Source organism: Rhea americana, unplaced genomic scaffold (genome assembly GCF_003343005.1).
Source record: "Rhea americana isolate MKP2758 unplaced genomic scaffold, rheAme1 scaffold_119, whole genome shotgun sequence".
NCBI lineage: Eukaryota > Metazoa > Chordata > Aves > Rheiformes > Rheidae > Rhea > Rhea americana.
In genome coordinates this window covers 182,650-203,647 of record NW_028185250.1, presented here as the reverse complement: position 1 = coordinate 203,647, position 20,998 = coordinate 182,650, and the positions used below count along the sequence as shown (strand labels likewise).

At 49.1% G+C, this 20,998-nt stretch overlaps 2 protein-coding genes across 5 annotated transcripts; one reads left to right on the top strand and one right to left on the bottom strand.

The window, feature by feature from the left end:
• The first annotated feature begins 417 nt into the window (after positions 1-417).
• GTPBP2 (GTP binding protein 2) lies at positions 418-9,295 on the top strand. Of its 2 annotated transcripts, none has more exons than XM_085320146.1 (11): positions 418-750; positions 1,339-1,523; positions 1,820-1,928; positions 2,478-2,675; positions 2,976-3,150; positions 3,797-4,016; positions 4,459-4,594; positions 5,001-5,059; positions 5,879-6,050; positions 6,352-6,516; positions 6,965-9,295. In XM_085320146.1, exons 2-11 carry the CDS (start codon positions 1,390-1,392, stop codon positions 7,160-7,162), a joined length of 1,566 nt encoding a protein of 521 aa, XP_085176272.1. In that variant the 5' UTR covers positions 418-750; positions 1,339-1,389; the 3' UTR covers positions 7,163-9,295. The 2 variants fall into 2 exon arrangements, with proteins under 2 accessions (XP_085176272.1, XP_085176281.1); XM_085320155.1 differs by having other exon boundaries at positions 731-806.
• A 1,316-nt stretch (positions 9,296-10,611) lies between these two features.
• POLH (DNA polymerase eta) lies at positions 10,612-20,848 on the bottom strand. 3 transcript variants are annotated; one of them, XM_085320116.1, is made up of 8 exons: positions 20,536-20,615; positions 17,138-17,481; positions 16,941-17,044; positions 15,754-15,873; positions 14,920-15,043; positions 14,192-14,257; positions 13,318-13,481; positions 10,612-12,383 (listed from the first exon to the last, which is right to left on the bottom strand). In XM_085320116.1, exons 2-8 carry the CDS (start codon positions 17,309-17,311, stop codon positions 11,540-11,542), a joined length of 1,596 nt encoding a protein of 531 aa, XP_085176242.1. In that variant the 5' UTR covers positions 17,312-17,481; positions 20,536-20,615; the 3' UTR covers positions 10,612-11,539. The 3 variants fall into 3 exon arrangements, with proteins under 3 accessions (XP_085176242.1, XP_085176232.1, XP_085176250.1); XM_085320106.1 differs by lacking the exon at positions 17,138-17,481 and having other exon boundaries at positions 20,536-20,848; XM_085320124.1 differs by lacking the exons at positions 17,138-17,481; positions 20,536-20,615 and adding an exon at positions 19,527-19,760.
• Positions 20,849-20,998: the final 150 nt, after the last annotated feature.

The following is a 20,998-nucleotide window of genomic DNA, read 5'->3' as shown; positions in this document are numbered from 1 at the left end:
CTTTCTGTTTCGGGCTGTGACAGTCCAATTTGGCTATCCACAGACACTCCCGATCGTGTCTGGTTCTCCAGATCTGGCAGACCAGTGGCTTAGTTTGCTGTACTACAAATAAGTCAGTGGTTTGCTTCCTTACGTCTGAAGTTTCTTCTCTCTGCAAGGAAGGTGTGCATGGATATAGGAAGGAGTCAATGAAATACAACTGAATGAGGAGCATAGCAGCGTGTGGGAGARGGGACAGTGATTTTTGCCCCCAGTCAGCGGTTTCCATGCACATTGGGTGGACAGAAGGTGCTGGATAGCACGTAGTGGCAGGGTGGGATGTGTAGAGATTTCTGTCACCTGTTGACTTGTGCTTTTTTTGTTTTTCTGCCTTTTTTTTTTTTTAATTGGAAGTCTCTGTGACTTTCAGACTCGAYGCATCCTTTGCTGTCAGAAGGGGAAAACACACACGCAAAAAGCAGTATTTCCTCCTGCATGACTCTAATTTTAGCCTCTGTTTTTCAACCTGTGTGATGCAAACAGAGAACCAAACCCAAAGTAAATTCCAATACAGTGTAGGAATGAATGGCAGGCRAGGCTATGACTAGCCCAGTATGTTTCTGCAATTTTCCCTCTCTCTGAAAATGGTAACAGGAGCTACAGAGTGCCTGGATGGCTAGTGCCTATAGAAGTCCCTGCTRGCACAGCAGCTAACCTTTCTGTCTTGTTTCATTCTCTGACCAGGCAGAAGATGGGAACATCGAGTACAAGGTGAGCCTTTTAAGTGTTGTAGAGGGGAAATCTTCCTCCCCGAGGATTATTTTGCGGTGAGTAACTTCAGCAAAGACAGCATGTGGGGAGCATGTTCAGGAAAGGGACAGAAAAACAGACACTGGACGAAGGAGTTATCTGTCCAYTTCTGGGTCTTCATTCATAGCAGTGCTCAGTATACTGAGCTAGAAGAGTTGGATCGTGGCACTTACTTTAGGAATCTGGTTTAGGAGACGAGATTCACCATACTTTTCCTGAAATCTTCCTCTTTTGATGGAGATACCCAGGTATCCCTGGTATTTCTTTGCCACTTGTTGTGGCTCTCCTGCCATTCATAGTTATTTGGTTTCTGTATCAGAAATAGGTTGCATGATGCTGGTTTTTTTACCACCAGAGCAGGCAGGGTACAGATCTCTTCTGCAAGATGCAGGAATGATCTGCTACCCTGCTATCATGGGGTGTGTTTTCCAAAGGTGGGTCAGGGTAGAGGCATTGCTTCATRGTGTTGGGTTGGGGAGTTGCTGCCTTGGACAGTGGGAGTCCCTGTGCACCCATACTGTGACTCAAACTACCCCCTTTATTGAACAGCTAAAGCTAGTGAATCCTTCACAATATCGCTTTGAGCACCTGGTGACACARATGAAGTGGCGACTACAAGAAGGCCGTGGTGAGGCTGTCTATCAGATTGGCGTGGAGGACAACGGGTTGCTGGTGGGCCTCTCAGAAGAGGAGATGCGTGCCTCACTCAAGACACTGCGTCGTATGGCAGAGAAGTAGGTATTCCCTTCCCTCTGTGGGACCTTTAGACACAGATAGCCTCCAGTACAGAGAGGCTAGGCTCCAAAAAGGAGGGTGGGGCTGGTGGCTCCTTTTCACAAAGCCTCTGTATGACTGAAGTTCCCTTAGCACRAGGCTCGGGGAGTAGGAGGGCGACTTGACTGGAAGCTTGAGGCTTCTGCCCTGCTGTTTCCAGTGCTTGGGCCATTTGCTTTGCCAGGTCTGATTCTAGAGGTGCRAGGGCAGCTGAGTACAAAAGTGCATCTCACTCTTTCCTTTGCRTTTGTGGCAGAGTTGGGGCGGACATCACGGTGCTCCGGGAGAGGGAGGTCGATTATGACAGCGAYGTTCCAAGGAAGATAACAGAAGTCCTTGTCCGAAAGGTGCCTGACAACCAGCAGGTAGGAACCTGCRGCTTGGCCGTCTGGAAATCTCCAGCAGGAGAGGACTTCATTCAAACAGCTTCATTGTGGGATGGAGCCCAAATCCTAGAGGCGCTTTGCCCTATATTGGCCTATAGCAGGTGCTTTAAAGAGCTGCCTAAGGGAGGCTTAAGATGCTTTTCATCTCCAGGATTGTGGTTGCGGCAGATTCCAGTAGGGGAAATTGCCTGTATCGGAGGTGAGAAATTGTTTCATTTCTAAGGCACTGGTTGTGATGCAGCCCAGTGTGCAAACAGGGGAAGATTTACAGTTTCTGCTGCAACAAAGGACCTTGTTTTCTGATGGTAGAGGCTGGTGTGTCACATCACAGCTCTAGAAAGTGTATTGCAGCTCCTGGGCTGTGATTTGCTGAGAGAAGGAGCAGAATCTGAGGAAGAGAATTATGCTGCACAGTGCTCATTGTGGAGGGAGAGTCTCTGGGGTGCATCTGTGCTACCRTGCAGCATGGGTGCAACAACCACAACAGCAGTGGCTAAGTCTCCTAATTTTTTGATCCTCTTCCCTCAGTTCTTAGACCTGCGAGTGGCTGTGTTGGGGAATGTGGACTCAGGGAAGTCAACTCTTTTGGGTGTCCTGACACAAGGAGAGCTAGACAATGGGAGGGGCAGAGCACGCCTCAACCTCTTCCGGCATCTCCATGAAATCCAATCAGGAAGAACGTCAAGTATCAGCTTTGAGATCCTTGGCTTCAACAGCAAAGGAGAGGTGAGGGAGTGGCCTGCTGACCTCAAAGAGCTGGGAGAGGGTGCGATGGTGAAGGAGAGTATGACTGCTTGTTACTGTTACAACAGTGAGGGAAACCTGATGGAAGAGAGGTTGCCCAGCTCTGTGTCGCCTTAGCTAAACGCGAGTGCTGCTTGTCCATTTGCAACAAACATGGTCTCTTGCATCCTTGGGGAATGATCTATATTCATTAATTTTGAGGTCAAAATGGTCTGATAAGGGCTGTCTCTTCCTTCGCTTGCCTGGTAGTGCGCCTTTTTACTAAATCCTTWTGTTCCTCAGGTGGTGAATTACAGTGACTCCCGGACAGCAGAAGAGATCTGTGAGAGTTCCTCCAAGATGATCACTTTCATTGATCTGGCTGGCCACCACAAGTACCTGAAAACAACAATCTTTGGCCTCACCAGCTACTGCCCAGATTTTGCTATGTTGGTGGTTAGTGCCAACACTGGCATTGGTGAGTGTTGTGCTGCCTGCACTGAGAAACACACAGATGGTCTGACAGTAGTGTGTGAAGATGACTGAAGGATGGCTGGGCAGATCCTGGTTAGCCAGAGATTGCAGTTAGGAAAAAAATAGTGTTTATTTTTGTAGGCCTGTGCCTACAAGTGGCTGGGAGCAGGTAGAATGGGATCCTTTTGTCAGCTGTATACCATATTCCTGGAAACAATGCTCAGGACAGAGAGGCTTTGATTGGCTTTTGGTTTGGTTTTGGTCCTCGTTTGTTGGAAAAAATCCCTTTAACATGTTCATGGGGTAGTGGATCCTGAAGCCTTGTAAAAAGGCAGCTGGAGTTCTTACACATTTTTCTGTGAGAGATTTTGATGGCTTTTTTCTGGAAAACTCTGATCCGTGGAGGAAAACTACTGCATCTTTCTGAAGCAAAGAGATCAGGCACAAGAAATCTTGGTTATCTGTATTTTTACAGGCTGATGTTTGTTTTGATTAAAAGAACAATGTTCCTTTTTCATTGCCTAATGAGCTGAGCAGATAGGGTGAAATCTCTAGGGTGGATCCATGGGAGGCCGGGAGACACAGCTGTTCCATAAACAAATGGTAGTGGTTACTGCTGCTGCACCTACACTCTTACCTTTCTCCTGCAGCAGGCACAACACGAGAGCACTTGGGCTTGGCAATGGCCCTCAAGGTCCCCTTCTTCATCGTCGTCAGCAAAGTCGACTTGTGTTCAAAAGCCACTGTGGAACGGACAGTGAAACAGCTGGAGCGAATCCTGAAGCAGCCAGGCTGCAACAAGCTCCCCCTGCTTGTGAACTCAGATGACGATGCTGTCACAGCAGCACAGCAGTTTGCACAATCTCCCAAGTAAGGGACCCTTCTTTTCTTCTGCCAGGAACACATAATTCAGACTGGGCTGCTGTGTGGAGCTGGGAAGTCCTTCCTCAGGGGAGCAGACCACATCTCGAACATCTTGGCTCCTCATCAGGTTTCCTGCCTTTATGTTCTCCAAGAGGGTGTTTTCCCCTCCTAGGCCTTTTTGGGGCTCTCAGAGCAGAAGGTCCCAGAGGCTGAGCTGGGGTTACTTCTCCAAGACAGAAGCGTGGGTTGGCAGGTGATAGGTGCCTTGACCGAGTATTGAGGCAGGGTCGTTGCAGAGTTACACCTAGCCCACGCACCCTTCTGCTGTAGTCCAATTTCTTGCTGTAGTCTCTGTCTTCCTGCAGGGCTCTGTAGATTCAGAATCACAGTCACTTTCTGCAACTGCACTCTGGCCTTCCACTCATTCCTGTGTGTGTGTGTTTGGCAGCATTACCCCAATCTTCACCCTGTCCAGCGTTTCTGGGGAGAACCTAGATCTCTTGAAAGTCTTCCTCAACATCCTTCCTCCACTGACCAACAGTAAAGAACAGGAGGAACTAATGCAGCAGCTTACGGAGTTTCAGGTGCGTAAGGGTAKTTTAGCTTTAGATCTGCTACTGCACTCGTTACTGTGATGTGTGAAAACCAGCTGGGAGCTCTTGACACTCTYGGGGGACATGTAATGAACTCCTGGACTATTGGTAAACGTTAGAGTGAAGAGCAGACTTGCTCCTTGTAAAGGCCTGTTAGGCTTAGCTCTCTCRTAGCCCAAGGATGCCCACCTTGCAGATAAGAAGGCTTCTCTGGTTTCCACTTCTCAGACTGAGGTTCCTCTAATGGGAAGATAATGGGAGCTGGTGAAAGCTCTGAGATGGCCTCTGATGCCCAGCAGACAGCTCCCCTCTCTCCACGCATGGCAATGGTGGCTTGTTCTTCTGGAGGGCTGTTTTTCAGCTATCTAAGCAACTTATTCTGGTTGCCTTCCTGCAGGTCGATGAAATCTATACTGTGCCAGAGGTGGGGACTGTTGTGGGAGGAACTCTATCGAGGTAAGTGATGCCAGGCRGATAGATGAGTGTGGGTGTGGATGGTTGCCAGAGTTCCAAGATTAGAGTCACTCACTGCTCTGAGAGCAGCAGAGTGGAAGCTGTCCAGTCCTCTCCATTTGTATCACATGGAAGCAGCACAGGGTTAAGTCACTCCTGGCTCTTTCCAGATAACAGAGGTGATTGAGGGTAAAGACCTACAGGGTGTTGGGAGGTGATGTGAGTAGCCCATTGCTCATATGKCAGCAAGTGAGGACTCTGCTCTCAAGTTGCTAGATTAGGAATGTGACCTGTAGCATGCTGAAAAGAGGCATGGTAGGACCCAGAGTCAGCAGAGGCTAGCCAGCATCCTGAAGTGTCATTTTTCTCTTTTGTCAAGCAGGAGAAGTAAATGTGCAAAGCAAATCCTCTGATCCCAGCAGAAGTTATCATATGCTAACCTATGAGAAGGCAGTTGTCCCTCAGTGTCCAAGGAATGGTCAGGGTAGTTTGGTTCTCAGGGTGTCCGTACAGAATGGACRCCAACTGCCATCCATCTGGGAGAAATGGTGCAGTGTGGCAGAGGACTGGGAGACAGAATGGCAACCGTCCAACAGAAAAAYATTTGGTATTCTAAGGAATAATAATGTGGCTTTTGCTGCTATTGTAGGAAATTCCTGTTCCTGCCAGCTTTGTATTCCTGTCAGTTCATCACATGCCTGGGTAGGAGTCCAGAGACACTCATCTCCTTGGTCCTGGGGAGTTAGTGCAGGTTAATCTTGCAGGGCGCGGCTTCTTTCTTATTTCCTGCTGAACTCTGTCCTGCTTTTGTGCCCTGGGCAGTGGGATCTGCCGAGAAGGGGAGAACCTGGTGGTGGGTCCCACTGATGACGGGAAGTTCCTCCGGCTGAAGGTGTGCAGCATCCAGCGTAACCGCTCAGCCTGCCGTGTGCTGCGGGCAGGGCAGGCAGCCACGCTGGCCCTTGGGCCCTTTGACCGCTCCCTGCTGCGCAAGGTGAGTTCAGCTGCTGCCAGGCTCCTCACCATTCCAGAAATAATAAGATCAGCTGCCAGGGTCCTCAGTGAGCAGGGCTGGAGGCTTCCATGGAGATCATCTCCTGGTAGCATGGSAATGTAGTAGAGATGTTTGTAGAAAACTTGCTAGAAGGGGAGGAAAATTGCCAGGTTATAAAGTAGGAGGAATGCAGGACTGAGAATGGGATACAAAGCCAAGTCTCAGAGTGGAAATGTGTGTGTGGTATGGGGCTGACAAAGGGGCTGGCCCCAACTGGTCTGAGCTTTGGGCTGTTGTGCAGGGCATGGTGATGGTGAGCCCAGAAATGAACCCCACCATCTGCTCAGTGTTTGAAGCCGAGATTGTGCTGTTGTTCCATGCCACGACTTTCCGGAAGGGGTTTCAGGTGACGGTGCATGTGGGAAATGTGCGGCAGACTGCTATTGTAGAGAAGATCCACGGAAAGGTAGGCCTGGGATTAAAGTGGGGGGGAATATGGACTTCCCTGTGGGGCTTGCTGGGATTCCACTGTGCCCTCTAGTAAAGCCAGAGGCATGGGACTATTTCAGGTCCACTCCCCTGGTATCTTGAGCATTTGCATCCCTTCAGAGAGTATGCTGGTCCCTTTATCCTGCCTGTGTARTTGATTTGCTTCTAACCATGTTAAAAAATTTCCTTATCACAAAACAAGCAGCCTGCTGGATCCCAACAAGACTGGGAAGGGAAGCGAACTCTCCATTCTCTAGAACTTGTGTGTTTCTCTCCCACCATGCAGAAAATAATGGGAAGGGCTAAAACTCTGCAGCCTGAGAGGCAACTAGCCCAGTTGCCTCATCTTCTTAGCATCCACATCCACCTCTTCCTTATGCAGAGGTGTAGTAAGTGGGCCCAAGCATCCCCTTTCCTCTCCTCAGGACAAGCTGCGGACAGGAGAGAAGGCAGTTGTCCGTTTCAGATTCATCAAGCATCCTGAATACTTGAAGATCGGAGCCAAGTTGCTCTTCCGTGAAGGAGTCACCAAAGGAATTGGGCACGTCACTGATCTCCAAGCCATTACCACCAAAGAAAATGGCCTGGAGGAGTCCCTAGGGCCTGGACAACTGAGCTTCTGACTAACACTAGGTCAGAGAGATCACTCACCAACAACTGGGGAGAAGGATGTGAGCTCCCCCAGCTCTCCGAGCGATGCCTGGAGCTGCTGCTATCCAGTTCTAATGTGGGCGTCCCTCCTCTTTGCTGTGAGATGGAGGCTTGGAGAGTTTCTTGCATTCAGTGMCCTACGTGAGGCAAGTTAAGCATGTTCTCCACGTTGCCTGCTGTTTTGATTACCCTGCCCTCCAGAATAGATCAGAGGCCTCTGCAGACCTGGGCAGGCAAGTTTTGGCTTTGTTTGCTATTTGAAAATTTCTGGTTGGGAGGAGCGGAGCCCTTGAAGACTAGCAGTGAAGGGATTTTTTTTCYCCCCATCTCTGATACAAGATCTGGTTCCATTCCAGCTTGATCCTGAGTAGTCCTGCAGCACATCCCTCTGGGGAGGGGATGGAAGAGGCCTTGCTACCCACAGTGGGGGCTTGGCTAAACGTTTCGCAATGCATTCAGGACATTTTTAACCATTTTAATCTTGATTGGCTTTAATCTGCAGTGTCCATTTGTGTGTTGGTTTTGCATTACTGTAATCTGAGTGTCTTACTGTTGGACAAATGTCCTGTCCTGTTCCCCACACATATGCACATGTACACACTCCTTAAGCCTCCCACTTGTGACTTCTGGGATGTTGGGGCTGTTCTGAGCAGCACGGCCTCTTGATGTAACAGCATGAAGGCAGAATTTGCACTTAAATCTGYTCCTTGTAGGAGCTGAGCAGCCTGCTGCCAGAAGCAGGAGGCAGTTTAGTGGAGCAAAGCGAGGCCTAGGCCTGTGCTGGCACGTGCTAGCCGAACCTCCATGGGAATAACTACAGATGTCATCTTCAAGTGGGCAGCAGCATTTTGCAGTGGGCTCCCTGGTACAGCAGTTCCAGGGCCCAGCACAGCTTGCTCCTCGGACACTTGCCTTAATGTTTGAGCAGGGCAGGCTGTGTTATTAACACAAAACCAGATGACTTTTATTGTATAGATGTGATTTGACAGTGGCGTGATTTTAGTTCTTGTTCTCCTCAAGGAAGACTTCTTTTCTTTGCCCTGCCACTGGGGTTTATTGGTGGAGGAAAGCTGGTGTTGCCAGCAAGGACTCTGTGCAGAAGAAGTGGAGCACATTTGTCCCTCACTTACTACCATGTGGTTCCCCATTTGTGCCCTGTGTGACAGCCTGGAGGGTGCRGCAGAGGCTGTACAGCTGTACAGAGGCTTTTGGTTTTACTGTTGACTGTTAGACTAAATGTTACCAGCTGTGAGCAACAGTTCTTCAGCCAGCCTTGGAGCAGGGCATGGTGTCCTGCCAGCCCTGACTGAAGAGAAAGAAGAGGGCCTGTAATAGCACTTGCTTGCCAAAATAACCCTACTACCATCCTGAAAGCAAGTTCCTCTTCTGCTGGGGCTGCTGGCACAGGCAGTGCATGCGGGGCTGAGTGGCCGTGCTGATCTGTGGATGTCTTGGAGGAGCACTTTAGCACATGGGGTGGCTGCACCCACAAAGAGCATGCTGAAGTGATGTGAAGTTGGTGAAAATGTGGTATATATGAAGGGATGGCAAAAGGTCATCATTCCCATGAAAGATTCAGAGGCAGCTCAGTAGTGACAGGAGCAGGCATTACCTGTCCCCTGGGAGGAGAACTGACCCAGCTGGAAACCTGCCTCCTCATCAGTCCAGTGGTGAGACAGCATCTACAGGCTCAGGGCAGCTGCAGGATCCCTTTTCTCTTCCACCCTGGCAGTGGTCTGGGTGTTACAGCAACGTGTTTTTTGACCCGGGCCTGCAAGGATAAGCCTTAGCTGCCAGCAGGCTCTTCCTTTTGGTGCTAGTGGCTCACTGAGAAAACTGCCCTGGGTGGGGGTGTCAATCCAGCTGTTTGCAGCAGCCCTGGTGTCTTCTGCGCTGAGGCAGACAGACACAGGGTGCAGTGACTGTCTCTGAAACAGCAGGCGGCTGATCTCATCTTGTCCCTGCCATCTGTGGCATGACCGTTCTTGGTGCCATGCTCTTCATAATTGCTGTTTTGTCATCTTTAACTTTTCTAATGCTGGGGGTGACCCCTGTTCCCCAAGCATTTATATATAAATGTACAGAATAAAGATGTTTTATTGAGATTGTTGGCTGAGTTGTACTGCCCTTGGAGCTGGGTCATGGTTGGAGATGGTTGCTCTCCACCCCTTCCCAAGCTTCCTGCATTCAGCCCTATAAATACCAGGCTGTGGCGTGGAAGGAATGCACGCGCGCTGCTGTTTACAACCTTGCTCTCCCTGCTTATCTGAGCTGACCTGCGTGTGCAGCCGGGGGTGACAGGCAGTCACGTCACCCTGAGCGTAGCACTTCTCACTGTTGTGGGCAGGCTGGACTGTAGCTCGTGCTTCCTAGCAGCCACAAATTCCCCCCCTCCCCAGAGCCTAATTAAAGGGATGCTTTCTAGGGCACCGATCTAACTAGTGGTTTGTTTTTAAAATAGCTTTGACCTTATCAAGCAGTTTGCAACAGCCTTCTCRCTGTGAAAACTGGTTATTCCCTTGGGCCAAGCAGAGGCAGAAGGGCTTCCCTTTGAAGGCAACGTGTGTCACCAAAGGGCTCTGTCTGTCCTAGGCTTGTTTGGGTTGTCAGGCAGTGCCACCTGCTGAGTCTAGTCCTGCTGGACACGTAGGAAATGAGACGTGCCACTGTCATAGAAGCATGAGGCAGCCCTACCAAACTGGTTGTAATTTCTGTGTGACAGCTTCAGAAAACTTGTCACTTTGGAACGTGAGGCCTATCATCATTAACGAGAAACACCTTAATTCCTTCCTCTGTAGATTACCAACGCACACCAGAATTAGCTCTGCTGTACGCTATTTGCAACCTTGCACCAATTGTGTTGTCAAGTATTAGTCCTGCAGGTCTAACAGGAGCGTCGCAGCTTCTTAGCACAGTGGAAAAGCCTCTCTGCTGGAAGGAGAGCAGGCCCATCAACAGCTACAAGGAGGATGGTGCACTTCAGAAAAGAAAGGGCAGTAATGATGCAAAGTGCAGCAGTACTTGCATGTGCTATCTGCTGTCAGCAGAAGCMTCTGCCAGAACGGTGCTCTTCCCCTCCCTGGGAGGGGACGCCTGCAGCTGACGAAACTGCCTGCAACTCTAAACTCCACCCAGCACTGCTTTGACGTGGCAAGCTCCCTCCCCTGGCCCTACAGCTGAGTTCAAATTCTCAGCAGCACTTTTGCCTTTTGGATCAGACACAATAACAGTGTAGCACAGAGCTGAGCTCTGCCGGGAAGTAGAGGGCAAAAGCCTCCATTGCCCAGGAGGGGGTCTCTCCCTTTCTCAGTGCCTGCTTGTTCCCTGCACCATGTTCTGCTGTGTTGGACTCTGTGGAGGGCTGAGGCAGCCACTCTCRTGTGAACCATCTCCCACATCCCAGAGAGCTGAACAAGATACTTGTAACCAAGTTGTATTTAATATCATCCAGAGTCTGAAAGGAAGAAGAAAGAGGTTAAAGTGCCTTCTGGGGTGGAAGGAAGCTTTCACAGGGATCCACACAATGCCTTCACGTGTTCTGTGCCCTTCACCTGCGCCCTTCACCATGAGTCTAGCAGTAAGCAGTTCATGTCTCAAGAGCAAGTATCAGCCACTGTGCTCAAAAAAGCTCACCAAAAGTGCAGCTCCAGCCTCTTCAAAGCTTATTTATTTGACAGGAGCAGTCTTACTTGTGCACTCAGAGCTGGAGATGAGCATCACAGAAAGAACAGCTACATAGAGGGACTTACCAGTCTATACTAAAAATCCTTCTGGTTCATGGAAGCAAATCAGTCTGCCTTCAGAGTTGGGGGGAGGGGGAGAAGTAACCATAGGGTAAGCTCCCATGTGTAACATACACAGTAAGGGCACTGCTCACAAGTGCAGCCAGAGGAGAACAATCATAAGGTGGAGGCTTCACACTGATCAAATGGGTAGGGGTTGAGACCAGACTTGACCAGAGACTTCCTGGGATAAGTCGCTGTGTCTGTGCTTCAGTTTTCACACTTTTACAGTGTGAGGAGGAACCATAGGAAAGAGCTGTAGGAATAGATTTACTAATGGAGCAGTGAAACTATGGAAATACCCATAGCAGGAGGTGTAGGTGAAAGCATGATGCAGTGTCTGGTTGCATGAAGCAGGGYTGAGCTAGCTGCCACCAAACTTTACCCAATCAATTGCAAAGCTAAGTACATCCAGCACCACACACTATTCGCAAGTTCCAGTTCCTCTCACATTTGGGGTAGAGATAATTTATTAGACTTTTCTGCATTAAAACCTAACAGCCTGTATAAAAATTTTCCCTTATATTTAAAAAAATGATTATCTAAAAATCCCAGTGTGGCTGGGAGTTAAGGAGATAAGCGTTTAAAGAAAAAATCTAAAGTTCTTGTCACACTTTCTCTAGGTCGTTTTGCACTAGAGCCTGCTTGAGTTTTGGGCTTGCTCTTGGTCTTGGCAGGAGACCTGGAAGCTGCAGCCCTAGGGCTGAGAGCTGCTGCTGGAGACGGTGGGGAGCTGGGCTCCAGGAAGGAGCTTTGCAGCTCCAGAGCAAAGTGATAGTCCAGGTGCTCTGGGAGCTCCCATGCCAGCACGTGCTGGCCACACTTCTCACACTGCTGCTGGTCCCCTGGTGAGGTGTGAGGGAATGGGGCAAGCTCAGGACAAGGTGGTAAATTCTGCTCATTCCCCTCTGTAGCTTGCTCTAACTTCAAAAGGATTTTGGAGCCTGGCGGTGTTGAGGGCATTTGTGTAACATCAGACAGTGATTCTTCCCAGGGAAGCCTCTTGTCAGCAGAGGCAGAGTTCCCCTCTCTGAGACTGTTCTTCACAGGGGACTCCAGGTCACACTGCACAGAGGCGAGTCCAACACCATTTCTCGCTTGATGCTCTGGGGAGCTGGGCACAGACAACTCTGTGCTGGTGGTAGCTGGCAGGCTGGGCAGCTGTGCTTGCTGCCTTTCTGCTGCCTTTTGGAAGAATGACTCAATAGCGTTAGCTGGCTTCTGCCTATGCTCTTTGCTTGGGCTCCTGAAGAACTTGACCCTTGGGCTCCTAGAAGATGTGGTCTTTGCACTGGCAGTACCATCAGATTGGGTATCACTGGTCAGGAAGGTGGCAATGCCTGCAGAGAGGAGCGTGGGAGCCCCTGAGAACTTGCTCGCAGAGAGAAGCATTGATATGAGCGGTGGAGACCTGCAAAGGACAAATTAACATCAATTCACACACCAGCCTGCAAAGCAGGAAGTCTTTGGAGGTGAGACTTCAAGCAGAAAAAAAAGAAAGATCACAGGCAGGAGGCAGAGGCGGCTCAGAAGAACTTAGTCTGGGTATCTGGCACGGGGTGGGAAAGAGAGGCTTCCTCTAACAAAATGCTACTATTGCTACCTCCAGAACAGTCTGTCCTCCCTTACAGACACAGTACACTGGGTGGAATCCCTTGGTATTCCCAGGAGTGGAGCAGAGCCGCATTTCCCAAAGGAACGAGCACTGGAGCAGGCCACCTGGGCCCCAGGCTTTCTGCATGCTGGCTGCCAGCCTGGACTTTCAGTCCACCACAGGCTGGAGTGGCTGTGAGACTCCCAGTCAGGGTGAGAGTGTTTTAAGGGAGCAACAAGTTTGCTGGAGCCTAAGAAACTGCACCCTCTTGCCCTAACTATGCCTTAGCCTTCACTGCAGAACAGAAGAKGAGAGAGTAAGGTTGAACATGGCAGCTGTGTACCTTGATTTTCCTTCCTACACCAGTGGCCTTTTCCCAGCAAGCATCTTTGCCGTTAGGGAAGCAGAGCAAGGCCTTGTTAGTTCTCAGACCGAGAAAAGCAGGGACTGTCTCGCTGTAGCTCTCCAGATGGAGATTCCCATGCCAGCAGCTGCAGCTCCAAGTACAGAAGGTAGCAGCGTCCAACCAAATGTGGGGGCAGGAAAGAGCTAGGCTCGCTCTCACAGCTGTCCTATCGCAAACAAGCAGAGCGAACAAGCACTGTGCTCTGCTGCCTGCGCACTGGGGGATCCCCATTCCAGCCAGTCAGCATAACTCTCTTGTTCCCATCTGTCAGGTCCTGCCTCATCCTGTACCCGAGCAGCAGAGCAACCCCTGATAGGGACATGAACCATTTCTTGCTGCTCTCACCAGGCTGCCTGGTGAGGCCCAGCCATGTTACAGTTCTGGATGATGGCAAAAGCATCACTGCTGATCTTCTGGGCATCATAGCGGGTCAGAGCACAACAGCGTGACAGCCGGATGTCTCCCTGCATGCGGATAACCACCATCAGCTGCTTGGCCACTCGGTTGTTCTGCAGAGAGAGGACACAGCCGTATTACAAGCGACACCTACAGGGTACAGCWGGGAGGCTGAAAAGAGAGTCTCGCTGCCTGGAGCCCTGTGCTATCAGCTGCTCCCTCTCAATGCTGCTTGACAGATGGCAGCTTGTCCTGCTAGGCCTAATCTCCAAGGGACAAGACACAGGATAGCAAATGCTCACACAGATGCAGCACACAGGATGGGAAGCATTTAGTCTTTGTTCTTCAAAGTCAGCTGTACACCTTTCTCGGCCTCCCTGCAGCAATGAAGCTTGCAGATTAATCTCACCCATGGCCTGCAGTCTAACAGCTGTGGGTTTAAACGCAGCTCGCTTCCTCTGAAGGCCTGCAGCATAGTCAAGGTTGCATCAACAGAGGGCTTGCAACAGCAATGGAGAGGCAGTGTGGCAGGATAAACATGCAGCAGCTTTCAGGTCCCTGCATCCCAAAGCATGGAAAAAGGAGCATCCTTAGCTGCAGCATTCCAGGACAAAGCCATCCTTCCTGGCCAGGCTCTTGCTCACTTCTTTGCTCAGGGCATGTCACACACAGCCGCGTGTCTCAGGACAGGCAAATTTCCTGCCCCAGCACACCCCACCTGCAGCCTCCTGCGAACAGCTCACAGTGAAAACATGGTGCATAGCTTCCCAAAGGCCTGGCCTCCTTGCACGCAACTGGGAAAACAAGCCCTCCTTCTCCTTACCCGGCTCCTGTCCTTAATCAATCTGGACTCTAGCTCCAAGGAGAGCTGCAGGATCCAGTGTTGCACCTGCACAAAACACACAACAGTAACAAACAAGCTTGGGGCTGTGTTCAGAGCACTGCTGCCAGCCCAGAGCAGCTCTGCAGACACTGAGGAATGCTGCAGCAGCAGTCAGACTGACATGGACACAGATTGCCACAAGGCCCATTATCAAAAGCATTCCTGGAGAAATCAGCCCAGATGAGGATTCAACCCTACAGGCAAACTATTGTAGACAGCACTAGAGAGGTCATGCTGCATCATAACSAGCCATCACCTAAGGGAAATTGGGTGCTCTACCCTGGATCCTTCTTTACATCTCTTACAGCCCTGTGGAACCTCCTCCAGACAACAGCRAAGATGCAGCCCCACTCCCTTTTTGAGCTACTTACCTCCTTTCTAGCAACCCTTGAAACCTGGCACTGTGAATCCCCTTTCAAGAGAACAGGCCCATTTTGTTCATGCAAACTAGACAAGGTTGGACCTCTTTGTGCAGCACTTTCTCACTGCACTTCTATCTACAGAGGATTTCCCTAGCTCCTGGGGCCTAGATCACCCCCTCCCACCCAGCCGCAACGCTGAATTTCAGGGTGCTGTAACACAGAAAAGCAGCRGCTTTCATAAGGTAGTCTCAGCTTTGAACGTCCTCACCTCCTCCAATCCAAAGGCCAGACACTGGCCTCTCCTACCTCTTTCTGTGTGGCTAGGGCTGTTTTCCCAGGGAAGTTCTTGCTGCTGCCAATGGATTGGRTTAAGTACCGATTTTTGACAGGTTCATCTTCAATTCCTCTGCACAGGTCGTATAGCCAGGACCTGAAAGACACAGAGAAAAGAAGAAGTGAAGGCAGCTAGACAGCTCCTATAGAYGCTGGTGAACCTGATGCCCAGTGACACCCACTGCAGTGGTTCTGCCTGTGCCAGATAACTGATTTCTGTCCTCAGAGTAGTATGTCAGTTGTGCCCTAGGGCTGGCATAACAGGTGCTTTGCAATTCAGCACATCTACACTGATGTTAGTCAGGAAYGATAAGCCTTTTCTCTCCTTGCCCACAGACAGGCACACATGCTTTGCTGGACAGCAAACTATCCCTTTGCTGAGCCATGTTTTCAGCTCTGCACAAGCTGTGCACAACCTTTTACTCCCAACACTGCCATCACTGCCACAGCTGAGTAGGCAAGTTCCCTTCAGGCCTTGACCACCTAACAGTTCAGCTCCTCTGCCTCCTCTCCTGGCAACAGCAGTTCACCAGCATGAATGGCTTCCCAGCCACTGTTCTGGGTTCAAAAGGGGCAYTTCAGGCTCCAATCTAGCCTTGCAATTTCCTGTATAATAAGACTGTCAAGCTTGCCTGCCCCTCAGCCTGCTATGAGCCCTTATGCAGCTTAGCCCTATCCTTAGACCCACTGCAGAGCAAGCCAGAGAAGCTGACTGGCAGGAAAAACCTTCCAACCTTCCCAAACACAGCAGAAGRAAGGACTTGGTTGCTGCCAAGAGCCAAATTGTGCCAAGTGGTGCATCATTACCCCGTCTTGTCTCCAAAGTGAGTCTGGAGCTCCATCTCACTGAACCGTGTCAGCTGCCCAATGTACTCCACTCCGAGGATGTCTGTGATAGCAGCACCCAGCTTCCCCCCTAGGTTTCGGCTACAGGGGAGAGAAGAAGAGAAGGAACACAAATGAGGCATCACATGAAGGTTATGCCAAGTCTTCAGCAGCTAGCTGCCCTGATCCAGAGCAGTTAGAAGCAGACCAAACAAGGAGGTGGTCTGGTCTACTAGGCACCAGGGCAAAAGGGAACACTTAGGGCATAACAGCTCTTCCATTCATGTAGAAGGATGTACAAGAGCTGAAGCTCTAAGCTGAGTGAGTTCAGAGCTCACTCAGTCCTAGTCTCTCTCCCTCAGCTTCATCTCTAAGATGTGCTCTCAAACTGTGCCCTGAAGAATGCCTCACACACTCCCTGCTTCCTTCCTACCTATGCAGGACCCATCCCACACATGTACCCTTCTTGACCAGTGATACACTGAGAGCAGTTTGCAGGTCTGGAGAGCTGAACCATGGCTCCCTCTAGAGTAGCAGAGCTGATAATCCATCAGGGAACAGCACTTTTGAAAACTGCAAATGTTCACATTCCTKTTTTCTGGGAGTTTGGCTCTCTGTTCCTCATACTGGGGCCCAGCTGTGGCCTCCCTGCTAATAGTCACTGCTAGCAGACACCCACACGTTTCAGCAGAACATAGCTCTACCCAGGGAAAGGCTGCCCACAAAATGCTGGTGGGTTCTCCGAGTGTACACCTTCACTGCTCTCAAGCTAAAGCTCTCAAGTGTGCTCTTCCTGAACTGTCACTCACAACTGTACAGGAYTTCTAGCTGGACTCCCTCTCTGCTTCTTACAAGCATTGATTAATGGTTACAGTAAATGCTGAAAACCCTTTCCTGGCTGTTTCCTATTAACACCAAAGTACTGTCTGTTGAGGTGGCCAGGAACAGTTTTATACCATCTAGTCACTCTGGTTCTGCTCACACAACCAGTGATGACAAAACCAACAGGAGCAAGTACTGAAGCAAAGACGACAAGCAGGACCCTCTTCCCAAATGAAAGCATGGACTGTAGAAGTACAGTGCCAGCACTTCCACCACACTCCCTTGCCACACAGTAGCTGAGCCTGAGCCCCAGGCTGCATGAAAGCAGGCAGCTCCCCAACACTTACATGTTGCCAACAGGCATCTGGCTGAAGAGCTGTGGGACAGATTGTGAAGACACTAGTGTCTGGCGGTTAGGCTTGTTCAACCCACAGGCCAGTTTTGCCAGTGTCTGTAACACAAAACAGGGTGGAAAGCCCATTATTACAAATTCTGCATTGACTTTATTGTGAAAGACTCTGCCTAATGGCTTGTACTGTATCACCTTGAGCTWAGAGCTGCCTTTGGAACAGTTGTAATGGAAGACAGAGAGGTTGCATTGCTGTTTGCTCCCAGGGACTAGCAGTGCTGCTTCCACATATGTATCTCTGCAAAGGGTCAGACTCCTGCTCTTCACAGTTTGGRGTCTATCACATGGTCTGGCTAGCTTAGTTTTCATCAAGTGAGCGTGCTAGAGCTTCCAGAGCATCCCCACTATCCTTCCCAGGCTATTTCTCTCTCTCAGCCTTTTCTCTTTCATCTTCTGTTTCTGTCTTGCCTTTTCATGATGTGACTATTTTAACCTTCTCTCTGCAAGGTCCACAGCAGCACAGTGCTACAGAAGGAAGTCTGCAAAATACAAAAATGCTGGTCTGGAAGGAATGTTCTGTAACCTATTTAATGCCTTCCCCTCCCACCATAGTCTAACACAGAATTAAGACTACCTAGGCCAACCTGAAATCTATATAGCTGATCTAATAAATCTTTCACAGCTTTATTACCCATCTTACAACTAAGCAAAACTCCTTTTCAGTATATTAAGCTATAATCTGTATTAACAACCTCTTTCACAGGCTTACATACATTCTCATGCTTTTCTAGGCAAAAGGGATCCATTTCCTTCAACTTCTCCTATCCAGTCATTTTCCAGATGTCTGATTATTATTCTTACTGTTTTCACTCTTCTAAGTTTACCCACATTATTCCTGAGTAGAGTGCCTCAAGCTAAAACAATCACTGAGACTTCACAGGGCAGAATAATTTACTCTTTCTGATACTTTTCAGTTCACAACACAAGCTGAAACAGGATTCACCATTTCCACAACAGTACTCATTTAACTGACTCACCCTGCTGATGAGTCCACAATTACTCCAGGCTATTCCCCTACTTACTATGACTTAGCCAAAGGCCTCCAAAATTTATGTACTTGATTTCTTTTTTCCTTTAGGCCACTCAGACCATCAGTAATGACCACAAGAAATGCTGCTTGATAATTTCAGACTGTTTCTGGACCTTTCCGAGATCGCAATTTGCAGCTCTAATTCCCTCTTCTAAAACTCTTACAGCCAGGCCCTCAGCCCCATCTGTGCTTAGCATCATCTGTAACTCCTACAACTCTTCCTTCTCTCACTAGGCCTCACTAAAAATACTGACTTTTATTGGTCCCTAGAGACACCCCTTCAGGATTTAAGTATCTCATTTTGACTGTAAATGGACTGGACAGACACTAGACAAGTAAAAAATAAAAAAAAAAAAAAAAAAAAAGAGAGAGAGAGAGAAAGAAACCTAATTTCTTTTTCCAGCTAGATGCATGCACCTTTTGGTAACCTCATTCATGTTATGTTTTTTTCCAGGCTGATGTGTTCAGCTTACAAGCTCCAGGTAGAAGTGCATCAGAAACCTTAAGGTCAAGACCTCACATCTCTAGTTACTCTGTACAACAGGCCACTGATGCTGTCAAAGAAGGGACACAAAGGAGTTTGGCACAAGTAGTTCTTGACAAAACCATGCTCTTATCCTTGAGGTGGCTTCCAAATAGCTCATTCAATGATTTGGTCCAGTATACGAGCTCAGTCCCTGATGTACCCTAACCAATTAGCTCACTAGGAAAAAAAATGGCTTTCAAAGCCCCCAGGAGAGCTGTCTTTAGAAACAATAGAGTTTAAAGCAGATGTCCTCCTCCCTGAAGTTTGGGAGACAGTGGCTGTAGCTGGGGAATGGTTTTCACTGGTTTTGTAAATTCCCAGGTACTTGGAAGAAGAACACCAACTCAGTGGCACTGAGGTGCATCACTTTGTTCTCTCTGTCTGGTCAGTTGGTCTCCAGCACCTACCTGCCAGCCATGCTATGGGTGATGCTCAGCCAGCTGCTGAGAGCAGCCACAGGAGCACTTCATGAATGACAGTAGCTGCAGAAACAAGCCAACTTTGATGCTGCAGCTATAGAGGTTTCCTGCTTGGTGATACGCAGGGCGGTTTACTGAGAGCACCTAATGCTTGTTCCAGTCTTTGCTAAAAAGGTTCATACGTACAAAGATAAGCTGGCTGTAAAAGCAGTGTAGCATGTTCTGCAAAACCATATGCAGGCTTTTGACTTCATGATCTCTGCACCATGCTCACTGGTATAGGTATGCTATACAATCATTCAGGAATAGCACAGTACATCATAATTTCCATATTCTATTTAGAAAAAGTTAAGAATGCTGGTAGAGAAATTTGATGGAAGCTAGGAGATGCTGCTGGTCACCTTATTGTAATACTTTGCCTCTCAGAGGTAGCAGTTTCCACCAACTTTGAACCACTGTACCAGCTGGGAACTACAACTTGCTGCCTCTCATAACAAACTGCCACTTCCAGCTCCTGGCCCTGTCACATACTATGCAGGAATTACTTACGCGATGAAGACAGCGGCCTTCTTCGCATGGAGAGTCTCTGTTCCTCTCACCTCCCTTTAGAGCAAAAGGACAAGTTGAACATCTCTTCTGACAGAATTTTCTACATCAGCATTCTTCCTGAGCCAGCTCATCTCTGCACCACAGTCCTCTCTAGTTTTAAGGCAAGCCTGTGCAAAACTAGCTCCAGTATGCACAAATGGCTGGTAACACTTCAATTGGTTCTGCAGCATTCTCAGATGAACTTAATCTCTCTGAAGTTTCAAAGCATCCATTTAGTCTTTGTTTTTTTCTTGTTCTGGCCACAACCTGCATCTTTTAAATCTTAACTGTCCACATAAGCCTTTTTTGGAAAGGCTGAAAAAAAAAAAAGTTAGGTGCTCTCAGTAAACCACCCTGCGTATCACCAAGCAGGAAACCTCTATAGCTGCAGCATCAAAGTCKGTTTGTTTCTGCAGCTGCTGTCATGCACGAAGTGCTCCTGTGGCTGCTCTCAGCAGCTGGCTGAGCATCACCCATAGCATGGCTGGCAGGTGCTGGAGACCAACTGACCAGACAGAGAGAACAAAGTGAYGCACCTCAGTGCCACTGAGTTGGTGTTCTTCTTCCAAGTACCTGGGAATTTACAAAACCAGTGAAAACCATTCCCCAGCTACAGCCACTGTCTCCCAAACTTAAAGCAGGTATCCTCCCCTCCCTGAAGCTCTATTGTTTCTAAAGACAGCTCTCCTGGGGGCTTTGAAAGCCATTTTTTTCCTAGTGAGCTAACTGGTTAGGTACACCAGGAACTGAGCCAGTAAATTAATTCAGCTCTGACTAAATAGTTCCCATGTCTGGGAAAAAAAGTTTAAACCTCTTCCCACATGTCCTGATTTCCCTGACTATGTTCTCAGGCATGGCTGCACAGCCCACTGTGCTTAGCCTCTATCACAGAGAGGCTTAGAAGAACGTGATACTGCTACAGCACGTTCTGACTGCTCTTAGAAGCCAGGTCGATGTGTTAAACTCATACCTTGTTGTGTGAAATCCCAGCTGAACACCTGAATCCAGTGGCTGCTTCTACAGCTACCCTCATTTCCTCCACAATTACTGCTCCCACAGTCAGCTGCAGGTCTGGACAATCAGGGTCATTGAAGGACAGTGATGCCAGCCACTCGTGCACACCACGCTCCCGCAGCTCCTCTAGCAAAGGGACACAGAGAGATTCACCGTGGGCATTTCTTGGTGAGTGTAGCAGAAGGACSGGTAGCATTAGCAAGCCTCAGTGAGCAGCTGCATGCTTCTGTAATTCGATCGCAACAGCAATAAGGAGAAACAGGCACCTTAAAACCTAGGCAGTTGGGAAAATAAAGATCGCACTTAGCACACTTTTTTTTTGGGGGGGGGGGGGGAGAGAAAGTAATCCCTTCCTGTCTACACAGATGTATAAAAGCGCTAGAGGGGGAGCAGTGGAGGGGTGGACAGGAGGGACAGCA